Genomic DNA, 12,509 nt, shown 5'->3' with positions numbered 1-12,509 from the left:
TGGCATGACATAGTGTTGTTTATATATATATATTTTTTTTTTTTTTCTGAGGCAATTTTAACTTTTGTAACTGATTCTTTGATCTTCACGGTGTGAATGTACATATAAATGGGTGAATGACTGAAAGTAGTGTGAAGTGCTTTGGAGTCCTCTAGCTTGATAAAGCTTTGTGTAGCACATTTTCCAAAATGTAATGAAATACTTAATTTTTTGATTGTGACTTAAACATTTAACTGGTAAGATGTTACAAATGTGTCTGCTACAGAAGAACTTTTTGCTTGCTGACAGGGTTTTTTTAATCATTATTTCATCCATCCATTCATTATCTGTACCTGCTTAGCCATGTAGGGTCATTGGGGTGGGGCTGGAGGCTGGAGGTGGGGGAGTTATAAAGATTTTTCCAGTGATTACCTAGAAGTATTTCAATAACTTTTGACATATTATTCTGAAATACAGTTGAATCATTTGTATTTTTAATGTGTTTTACTTTGTTCATTTTTATTACATATATTTCAAAATTTATGCTCCATTTAAATTGTTTTATCGTACGAGAGATGCTTGCCTCATTTCTAACCTGAAACAAACCTCTAAGCTGACTGAACATATTTTCAAATATAAATCACAGGTGTGTAAATAATTTTGTCTTAACTGTAAGGCTTTTGAACATTATCTGTATCACAACAGCCTAATTTTATTAGACTTAATTTCATGGCAAAAATATTTTGAAAACACTTGGTGGAAGAAATTGAATGTGTGCATAGGTCAAAAGCATAATAGGTTTAAATCCACATGTGTAATAGTTTTATACAGGTAAATTCCATGGAATTGCCATAGTATGAATTAGTTTGGTATGTTAGCTTGTATTCAACATTGTGTCTATGCTCTTGTATTTCTCAAAGTAAAATGTTTATTGATGCATTTGGCTATTGCTTTGTCTTTGAAAATATTCCAAATACAATCTTTAAATCAAATTCTTCAGTTACTGCTAACGTCTTTAATTGTAATACATTTCTCTTGTGTTTTATTTGCTTCTCAATATTTCTAAAGTGTGTTGTAACAGTTCTGTGTTGTCTGTTTTTTTTTTGTTTTTTTTTACAGAAGGAATGGTTGTGCTTGAGCTGCCAAACTCAAAGAGCTTTGTCGGGACAACTCGGAGATTCAGAACAAATGTCTCAACCTACATATGGGCCTCCAAAACCAGAAATCCAGGCAACATCAACTTCTGACATGGCAGCGTCCAAAACCTCACCCGTCAAAATTGAGCTCACAACTGAAGTCACGGCACCAAAACCTGTACCTGCCCCTACTGAGGGAGTACAAATAGTTTCAGTTACAACACTGAAGGAAGAACCTGCCAAGATAAAAAACTTAGCTCCTGTTCCTTCCATAGAAAAAGAACTGGAGAGAAAACAGTTAGTAACCATGACAGATGTTTCATCTGTTGCCTCAGATAAACAGTCTTTTGAAGATTCCATTCAAGAACCTGTCGTAGCAAAGCCTGATGTGTCAAGCACCAAAACTTCTGACATGGAAACTGTTAAAGAGGTAACAATGTTTGAAGTTGTTCCAGAGAAAAAACCTAAGCCAGAGCTCCCTGTGTCAGGGAGTGTAATTACAGCGGTGCAGACCAATGATCATATGAATCTGATGGACACAACTTCTTCTTTGCAGGAGAAACTGCAACCATGTTTACAAGAACAGGAAAAGGCAGTGGAATCTGGACAAATGATAGCAGCTTACAGCAAGGAACCGGATGATAAGATGATTGAAAAGATTATTGACATCTCAACTCAAGTTTCACAGCCACTCCCTACAGCGAGACTGGTAAGAACAGTAATCAATAATATATTTTTAAAATATTTCCGTTATTTATACCAAGAAGATTAATTTAATTGAGATCTTCCTCAGCACTTTCTCCTTTTTACATCACCCTTACAAACAAGGTTTGAAATTGAAGAACTACTTGAAGACACCATATTTTTTAGATGAATACATATTTCCGGACAAAACTGACACTGCCCACTTTCAGTTGTATTTTCTCTAAAAAGGGCTAAGGAAAACAAAAATTCATTTGTGCTTACAATGAATGAATACTTCTGTTTGTGTGACTCGTGGAAACAATCACAGTTCAAAGTTTCAAGTAAGGCCTCAAGTGGTGCTGACATACAGTTCTACGGTCAATAGTTTTCTTTGATATTTGGCAAATATATAGAATAATTTTGTTGGAATGTCAAGTTAGAGAAAAATCAAGGAAAAGCTCAAAGAAGACAAAACTTACCTTAGCTTTTTTAAGCAAATACAAAAAATATATATATTAAAATCATATTAATGGTTAATATATTTCTAAATATGCTATATATTTAGAAAAAATCTAAATAGGGGAAATAATAAAAACACTTCCCCTTACAATACAGTTAATAAATCAGTTTTGTAGGATTGAACCTAGTTATACATAGCAGGATTACAATTTTATTTTTAGTTTTGCTTTATTTGAGATGATTACTTTTTGTTGTCATTATTGAGTTTTGGAATAGAAAAGGCATCAGAATTTGTGTTTATGTTTACCTGTTAATTTACTGAGACTACAAATCAACATTGCACAATCAGTGATGAAAACCTTCATACTGGTATTATGATGATGTGTAAAAAATTTGGACTAACAGCAGCTTATTCAAATTATAAAAGTGAATTTAAAAATGTCACTAAAATTATTTTAGGCCATAAATAGTACAACCCCAATAGCAATGAAGTTGGAATTGTGTAGAAAACATAAATAAAAACAGAATATAATGATTTGCAAATTGAATTCACTACAAAGAAACAATATTTAATGTTCAAAGGATACAATATGTTGTTTTTTTGCAAATATTCATTTGGAATTTGATGTCTGCAATACGTTTCAAAAAAGTTAGGACACGGTCAACCAAAGACGGAAAGTAGATGAAAATGTTGTTTGTAACATTCCACAGGTGAACAAGTTAACTTGAAACAGGTTTATTGAAAAGCTCAGCTTTTCACAAGCAAGAATGGGGCAAGGTTCACCACTTTGTGAACAACTACATGCACAAATAGTCCAACAGATTAAGAACAATATTTTTTCAACCTACTATTGCAATAAATTTAGGGATTTTGTCATCTACAGTTCAAAATATCAAAAATTTCTGAAAATCTGGAGAAATCTCTGCAATCTAAAGTTGAAAACCAACATTGCATGCCTGTGACCTTTGATCTCTCTGGTGTACCACTGCATTAAAAACTGACATCATTATGCAACAGACTACCACATGAAAACCATGGCCAGTGAACATAGTTCATCAGTACATCTACAAGAACAAGTTAAAAGTCTTACCATGCAAAGGCAAAGCCTATATATCAACAACACTCAGAAACACCAAAGGGTTTTCTGGACCTGAGCTCATCTAAGATGGACTGTGTGTGTCCATGTGTGTTCGTGCATTTGCGTGTACCTACCTACATGTGTATTTGTGTATGTACGAACAAGTATTATTCACTTTTTGTTCAACGATAGACCATTTTTTTATTTTAGTATTACTTAGACATCGATTAATATTAATTGAACATTTCTATTGTCATTTTAGGCCTCAGTTGAAACCAAAGAGGAGTCAGCAGAAAAGAGAAGAGATCTCCCTCAAACCAAGCAAGCAGCAAATACACTCAGTTTTGGAAAAGAAGAGTATGATGATGATCAACCCCAGATTTTACCTGTCCTTCAAGAACAGCCAGAGACAAAGATTTATGATACAGCGAAGAATGATTCAAGTATAGATCACTCTATGCCAGAAAAAGAGGAAGTTAAACCAGAGACAAGGCGTTTAAGTTTCCAACCAATAGAGAGCAGTGAAAGTGAAGTTACACCTTCCTCATCCCCTAAAATTGGAAGGAGGATCTTAAAGGTTAGCACTGTTTCATCTAGCAGTGAGGACAAAACTGAAGGTGCTGATTCTTCCGTAGAAGATGATGAGTTCATCCGCAATCAGATTTTGGGTATGGGAGATGAGAAAGACATGTCCATATCAGAAGATGAGAAAGAAAGTAACTTAGAAAATGTGGAAGCTTTCCAGAATAATACACTTGACAATGCTTCTATCAAAGATACATCTGTATTTAACAAGGGTGAATCAGATATTAATACCCAGACTGAATTACCCATTAAAAATGATGCTGCAATTTCTCAAAATATTCCCGAATCATTTCCAAAGACTCAGTTCAAGAAAGCTATTCCTGTATTGAGGCAGAGGCAAAGCACTGATGAAGAAATAGAGAGCATCACAGAATCCTTGTCAAAGGGTTCATCCAGTATTCAAGCTTCAAGCGTGACTCCAGGATCTTCACCTACATCAGTTTCATCTTTGGAAGAGGACAGTGATAGCAGTCCAAGCCACAAGAAAGGTAGTGGGCAACGACACCATCGGAAAAGTAGACAGAGGCACCCCACTCAGCCTCTTCCTACTATTGAAAACTCCTCTGATGAAGAAAAGGCAAAGACACATGACAAACCATTGTCTTCACCCAGTGATGTGTCCTCTACAGAAGATTTAAGGCAGGTCACTGTCATCAACGAAGGCCATAAAACATTTGCCTCAGAGTACTCTGCCAGTAAAGAATCTGAACCAGAGATTAAGAGAGCTGTACAAAGAGGACGTAAACCTTCACCAACAGTAATACCTTACACCCCTTCTGATCAATTTGAAGAAAAAGACACAGCAGCAAAATCATTAAAGAGTGCTGAAGAAGCATATGAGGAAATTATTCAGAAAACAAAAACTATTCCAGGAGAAAGTCCCCCTGATATTGAACCCCTTTATGGAGGACTGGCAATAGAGGACTATCTTTATGAATCTTTAGTAGAGGAACCAGAAATTAAGATAAGTGAAACTCAAGAAGAACCTCAATTTGACACTGCGTCTCAATCTCTTAAAAAGCTCAGGTCCCCTGAAGAAGTTTATGAGGAGATGATGCAAAAAAAAAGGGAACTGATGATGATAGAGCAAGAATTTCAACAAGCCTGGACAGCAATGGATTCTTCCTCATTGGATGCTTTGGTCCATGAGCTTCCTGCAGAGGTTGAAACTTGTGTGGTGACTATATCTGCTGAAGATGACATACCCACTGAAGATACTCAGATCACTGAACAAAAATATACACCTCCCTCAGATCTCGATACTTTAAGTGAACTACCAGTAAAGAGGAAAAAACGTCCAGCACCCCCACGCCCATCTGAGCCCCCTAGGCGCACTGAGGTAACAGTTGTTGCCAGCACTCCCAGTGGATCCATAACTTTTGTCAGGCCTATGGTTCCTCAAGATCCTGCACTCAGAAAGGCACTGTTTCCAATACCAGACCTTAAGATTACTCAGTGCTCATCTGGTGAAGAAGAGGATGATAGTCTTGCAGATGAGTATGCCATAGGTATTTCATCTGACATTACCCCCAGTGATGACTCTGAAACAAAAGAAGATCAGTCCATGAGTCCACCTTTGTCCGAAACCAATGACATGGACCCTATATGTGTTATTTGTGAAATTCCAGAGCCAAAGCCCATTCCAACTCCAATATCGGCCCCAGAACTAACAACTACACCTTCTCCTGTTTCACCAGTTTCACCCCCAACTTCACCAGCTTCTCCAGATTCTAGTTTGGCCTCAAATGTGTCATCATCATCTTCATTTCAGGCTCGAACACCACTTTCATCTGACTCAACTCCACTGTCCACACCAACCCCTCCAACTTCAATAAAAGACCATTCAGTTGAAGAAACCTTATTGCCATTGTCTACCACATTTGAAGAAGCACCATCAAGTGAAACATTAATTCCTTATTCTGATTTAGCCACTGTTGTAGTTACAATTCCAGATTTGGTATCTGATCCATCCAAAATTCAAGCAACACAGGCCGTTCAAAGAAAGCCTTCTACAACTAAGACCCCAGCTCCACCCTCGTTTGAGACTTCATCTGCAGTAACTTCTAAGGTCCAAATGCCAGACTTAGTTTCCGCTCCATCACAAGTACCAGTTAAAGTTCCACCTGTTCTACAAGTTTCAGCACCAAGTCCAGCACCTATTGTTGTCTCAGCTCAGCCTTTAGCCCAAATCACAGCTGCACCTATTGCTACCACAACTTCAGCTTCAACAAGTGATCTCTCATCATCAATCTCCGTGGTATCATGCCTCGAGCCCGTCATAGTCCAGATGCCAGATTTGGTTTCAACTAATGCTCCAATTATTTTACAAACACCACAACCAATCTCAGCTCTCGTAACTAGCCCAGCTCAAGCTCAAGCCAAAGTAGTACATTCAGTCCCAGTACAATCATCTGTACCATTAATGAGAACAGTGGTAGTCCCAGCAAAGGTTCAGCCTGAGCAGGGAACTATATCATCTCCAGCATTAACTACTGTTGTCAAAAAGAAAGTCCCTCCTCCTCCCCCTCCTCGATCTACATCAGTTTCATTACCTGATACCACCTCTGAGATGCCCCTTATAAAGACAGCCATGTCATCTGCATCAGCTATTGCCCCCACAGTCACTGCCCAACCAATGCAATCTGTAGTTGTAGATATACAGCCAAGAATGGACATTGCACAATCAGGTAATGCACCTGTTCCTCAAGTAGTGACTCCAACTAGACAAGGGCATGTAGTTATCATTGTACCAAGCATGGAAAAAATATCTCTACTTGAACAAACCAAACAGGATAGAGATGATGCAGAGTCAAATGTTGCTTCTCGTGCATATGGTCAACAAACTACAAATGATACACTGTGTACAGACACTTCAACTGTGAAAGTGCTTTCAGCTCCACTACTTCAACCTAAACCTACACATGGAGCAAAAGTGGTATCAAGTGGGGAAGTAACTCCTGTAACAGACCCAACCTCGTCACATCCAGCCCTTTTACCCAAATCACTTGGAAGCTCTGTTCCCACTTTAGTCACAAGCACTATAGCAACAGTTGCCCCTGTTTCTGTAACAGTGTCCAGTCCTTGTCATCTCTCTAAGCCTCCCCCACCCATACCACCCAAGCCTATATCAATTCCAGCTGGACTAGTTTTTACCCACAAGCCAGGAGAGAATATCAGACCTCCTCCTGTGGCACCCAAAGCAGCAACGCTGCCTAGAATGAAGGAACCTCCAAAAGCCCTGTCTCTTAGCCTTGCAAGACCTTCGGAGTCTAAACTGGGTACAACATCTCCCAAGTCACCTGTGTCCCCTAGGCATGCGAAATGTTTACAGACATATGTGGTGATCACTCTACCATCCGAGCCTGGCTCTCCAACTGAGACAATAACAGTTCAAGCACCTGTTAGGCGAAGATCCATCCCATCTTCTGCAGTGTCAGACATTCAAACAACAGTACCAGAGAAGAAGACACCCACTGAAATTATTTCAGCACAGGCTACAGTTAGGAGGGCATCTGTGCCCACTATTAAGCATCCACCTCCGATTATTAAAGCAGTCAATGTGGAAGCAGAGCAAATAGAAACCTTTGAGGTGGTGACTGGCAAAGTACAAGCAGGGGAATTATCTGCGCCCCCTGCTGTGCACCCAATTTTTTCTGTTGCTGATGTGATTACAGTGTCATCAGATCAGAAATCCTGCATCATGGCACATGCTGTAGCACCTACAATCAAGAAGCCATATATGTTACAACAAGACTCAATGACTCAACCCCATGTAACTTCTGAACCAACATCAGAATTATTTCCAAGACGTTATCTGAGAGATCAATCTATAGTAAATGAGCAATCTGAACCATATGTGTCTCAGTATCCATGTGCAGTTACAGAAGTGGGAACAGTATTTGCAGCAAGTTTATCTGAAGAGCCAATTATTCAATCAACCAAACCAATTGCAACTGTGCAACCAGGGTGTCTTGGGGAAGCTGTTTTTGTGCCAGAGCCATTGAAAACACATGTAGAAGTAGTTGTCCATGGGGCACCGCCTACAGTACACTCTATAAATTATGATCAGCAAGTTTTATCTCAAATAGATGTGCAAAGTATAGAGCATATGGAACAAGACATGGATAAATGTGCCACAGAGGCAGTTCTGATTAGATCAGCAATACAAGATGAAAGTTATGAATTTGTAGCTGAAGAACCAGATACAGCGATTGAAGTTGTTGTTCACTATAAAGATGAAAACATACCTGGGGTTTTTGAAGAAGCATTCTCCTTATCGGAGCTCTCATCAACTCAACAAACTGATCAATCTTCAGAAAATATGGTTGTGGTGAGAGATCAGCTATTTACACACCAGCTAAATCTTGATGCTAAAGAAACTACAAAGTTTGAATACCCCACAGAAGTTGTCACAACTGACCCTGGTTTTAGGTTGCCTGAGGTTGCTGTAGTATCTCCTGTACCTCATCCTCTCACTGTTGCCACTGTTGTGACACCAACATCTAAAGTGTCTGAGTTAATGCAACCTACAGTTGCTGAAACTGTAGCTATTACAAGCATGGGGTCAACAGTGTCACATCATATGAAAGGAATTCAACAAGTTTCAACACAGAGAGATATTAGTCATACTCCCCAGCAGAGTGAAACAAGTCCAGCCACAATTATGTCATATCCTGTGGCATCAATGGAAGAAATGCCATTGCAATCTAGACATGAAAGACAAACAAGATTCCCACCAAAACATAAAGATGAAATGATTTGTTACATGCCTTCATCGGAGATACAACACCATGTACTTGAAGAATTCCCAGTCATAATAAATGATGAGACTACTTACAGAAGGAGATCATCTATCTCATCCATAGTACAACCACCATACACCACTAGTGATTCATTTACTTATCCTGCAGAGCTTGAAATGCCTGCTCAAGTAGCTAAAGCAGAGTCACTTGCTGCTGCTAGACAAGAATCCATAACCATGCAACAACCACAGCAGTTTGCACAAATAATTACCATGCCAGCTGAAAAGGACTTTCCAGTGGTTGGCTATGAAGCTCAAGTATCTTACAGGAGGGAATCAATTCCATTATCAGAACAGCAACCAGAAGTCTCGACTCATCCATGTGAATATGATCGTTTACTGGACACAATTACTCAAGATGTACACACGCATATAAGCCCAGTATCCTCTGTACCAGAGATTCCACTAAGTGTATCTGTGGCTCCAGTCACCATCACCAAAATTCAACAGGAGTCAATTGAGAGCCAAGAGATAAGAGGACCAGAAAAGGTAGTCTCCAGTATGAGTCACATGTATTCCTCTTCAATTTCCACCTCAGGTCAGCCTCCTGAAAGCCTGTCTAGTCGGGTCACCCAAGTGGTCACCACTGAAGTGCAACGGACTACTGTTTCTGTTGTCCATGAAAGACTTCAACAAGTTCCTCCACAAAGCATAGCCATCACTATACAACCAGACATAGCGAAAGTCCAACCTCTCCCTAAACAAAATGGCAGGATTATTTATCCTGGTGATGTTATTGATTTACGCTCTATAAGGACAGGCATAAAAATGACAGAGCAAGGCATGGATCTGACGCCACCCGAGTCTTGCCGACAGTCTGTTTCAAGTGACTCAAGTGGACGTCATAGTACGGCAGTGCAGCCTGAGATTGTAAATCTTAGTGCTGAGCTTATCCCTGCAACAACACTGTCTGTTGTCACTGACAGCATCACAATAGTCACATGCACAGCAACCATTGCCTCATACAATACCACTCCAGCAGAGAAACCCCTTGATTTACAGGGTCGTGTTGCATCACTGCCGTTACCACTCACCACATCCACATACAAGCCATTTGAACCACTTGCACAAATTGTCTACAAACCTGTAAAGACCCCACCTGTATTCACTGATGTAGTGTCTATGACTCAAGACATACCCATGAATCTTTCCATTGAAGCTCTTGTCTCCTCTGGAGGAAAACAGTCATTGACTTCAGCACCAACAATTATCAGCAATGTAGGTCCTATTGTATCTCTTGAGGCTACGGGAGCCATGGACTTGTCAAATTATAAACCAGTGAGGGCAATGGTGGCATTGTCTGATACAGACCAAGGAGTGGTGACCTCTATTGTAGAGGATGATGGGGTTCCAATGGACCTTACTGCTGGCAGGAGGAGCATCTGCTGTGATGTAATTTACAAGCTGCCATTTACCGGAAGCTGCAGAACACAAGCTCCTGTAACAACTCAACCTGACAACCATGCTGGCTTCAAAGATCACGCAGGACTGTATAGCATTAAAGGTACTAATGGGATAAAAGCATCATTATCTGAGACTAATCTAACAAGCACAGGACTGTCCTTCTATGATCTCAAAAATGACTACTTCAATGGCTCTTCTGACACAGCTGTTGACCTAACTGCTGCTAAGCTTTCAGCTGGTAAGCAAATCTTTCTATATATATATTTTTTGTATTCTATTAACTTGGCTTGCATGCATTTAGGACTGCACTCTTATTCTTCTTATAGGCAATACATTTTTATTTAAAGCCTTCATTTTCTCTCTAACATACAGCATACTGCACTCACTTTATGCTTCCAGTTTTGTGATGTTTAGCACTTAAGTTAATAAATAATGTTTTAATTGCCTGATTTGTTTTCTAACATGCATGACATTTTCAAATGATCCCAACAATTTGTTTTGTTTGTTTTTCTTTTCTTCACACAGATGCATGCGTTTGCCTGCGTGTACTCCCTCAATACTTTGGTTTTGCATCCTGCTAACCAAACTATCTCCATAAATGCATGTGTTCTTTTTGGAACTCTTTCTAATTCTAATTGCATGGTCCTTAGAAAATAAGTTAGTTTTTTACTCGTAAAATTTCTAATGCTGTTTACTGAAAGAAATTTATATATTTTGAATTGTGACAGGCGAGGCACTAGACTTCACAAGCAAAGCAACCAATGTCTACTCTGCGATGATTACTTCACCATACTCCCAGGTTCCTGCTGCTGGGTTTGGTGTAAATAGTGCTTTAAGAACCTCAGATGGAATAGTTTATTCCTCCGTTGCAGCACCAGTTCCATCCACATATGCAATTACAACTCAACCAGGTTCCATCTTCAGCACTACTTTTACCCCTATATCAACCGTGCAGGATCAGTCCTTACTGCATTCCTATGGATTTGTTCCAACAGAGTCAGGGCAGTTTGTTCCCTTTGAGGCAGAGCTATCTAAAGAGTTCTTCCCTACAGCCTTGGCTGACATAATAACCGGCTACCCCGAAATGTACTCAGACACCACCCTGGAAGCAATTGCTGCTTCTTTAGATGCTCTAGCTTCTTCACCAATATTCCCTGGCTTAGACAACACCAAAATGGCCCAGTATCAGATGGAGAGGGAGTTTCTAGAGTTAGAGAAGCTTAAGCAGCTATGTCTTGCTGAGGAGCTGGAATGGGAAAGACAAGAAATCCAGCGTTACAGAGAACAGGAGCAACTTATGGTGCAAAGAGAACTTGAAGAACTTCAAGCACTGAAACAGCAGCTTCTTCTTCAGCAAGAAGAGGAACATCATGCACACATGGTGGCCCAACAGGAGACCTATGCTCAACAGAAAGAACAGTTGCAGCAAATCCAACAACTCCAACTCCAACTCCAGAGGCAACTTGATGAGCACTACAGCAGTACTGGTATGACAGGAAACCTTTTAGAAGCTAAATATGCAGGGGTAGGGGACAGTGGTCAGTACTGGCCTGTAAAAGATGAGTCTACGCTTCCATCTACATTAACACAAACAGAACAACACCATGACCAGCTTAACATAGTAAAACTTCCAGCTGACCAGGATCTAGGGAAAAAAATCCTTGACAGCGGTGTACAAACAGATGATGAAGACTCTGCAGAAAAGCAACAAATGGGAAGAAAAAAGAAAACAAAGAGAAACATTGATAGCTCAGCTCAGTCTGATGATGACGATCAAGATGAGTGGGATGCCCCCACCAAAGTTCGACGTCGTTCTCGAAAGCATAGCAGTGAAGGGAAACATGGCTCTAAGGTGTCTAGCATTGCCATCCAGACAGTAGCGGAAATTTCTGTGCAGACTGACCACTCTGGAACCATCAAGAAACCCAATGTCCAAATGGACACTAAGGTTGAAATCATCAAGCACATATCAGCTCCAGAAAACTTTCACAGAGGTGGCAGTCTGAGCTGTCAGACAGACACAGACAGAAGGAACTCACCTGTTGAGGTTGGATATAGCACACAACTAACGGCAGATGTCCCCTCTAAAGCTAAAGTTCTCTACAGCCAAGTCTCTCCATTATCTCCAGAAAAGTCCTATGGAGGACAAAGAATGCTAACTGCTGACCCAACTAGATTTTCCTCTGGTCCTCGAAGTTTAAAGGCTGGCCAGAAGTCTCTGTCAGATCCTAAATCTCTTAGTCCTTCAACAGAAGACAGAATTGGAGGATACTATACAGAAGGCTATTCTGTAAGTCTGTTAAAGTTGTTTTGCAAATAAGTGGGAAAACTATTCAAAATAGATATTTTCTTATATACTATATATTATCTATTTCTGTGTTG

General features: G+C 39.8%; 1 protein-coding gene across 7 annotated transcripts in view; it reads left to right on the top strand.

Annotated features, from left to right (window-relative positions):
* pclob (piccolo presynaptic cytomatrix protein b) overlaps positions 1 to 12,509 on the top strand; it is a 59,802-nt gene that overhangs the window by 22,870 nt on the left and 24,423 nt on the right. For all 7 annotated transcript variants that reach the window (XM_016668159.1, XM_016668158.1, XM_016668156.1 and 4 more), the window contains exons 13-16: positions 1,099 to 1,545; positions 1,672 to 1,824; positions 3,600 to 10,365; positions 10,856 to 12,417. In XM_016668159.1, coding sequence (XP_016523645.1) covers positions 1,099 to 1,545; positions 1,672 to 1,824; positions 3,600 to 10,365; positions 10,856 to 12,417 — 8,928 coding nt within the window. The remainder of the gene's footprint in view (positions 1 to 1,098; positions 1,546 to 1,671; positions 1,825 to 3,599; positions 10,366 to 10,855; positions 12,418 to 12,509) is intronic.

Source organism: Poecilia formosa, unplaced genomic scaffold, assembly GCF_000485575.1.
Source record: "Poecilia formosa unplaced genomic scaffold, Poecilia_formosa-5.1.2 Scaffold13, whole genome shotgun sequence".
Lineage (NCBI taxonomy): Eukaryota > Metazoa > Chordata > Actinopteri > Cyprinodontiformes > Poeciliidae > Poecilia > Poecilia formosa.
This window is presented reverse-complemented; position numbering and strand designations above follow the sequence as displayed.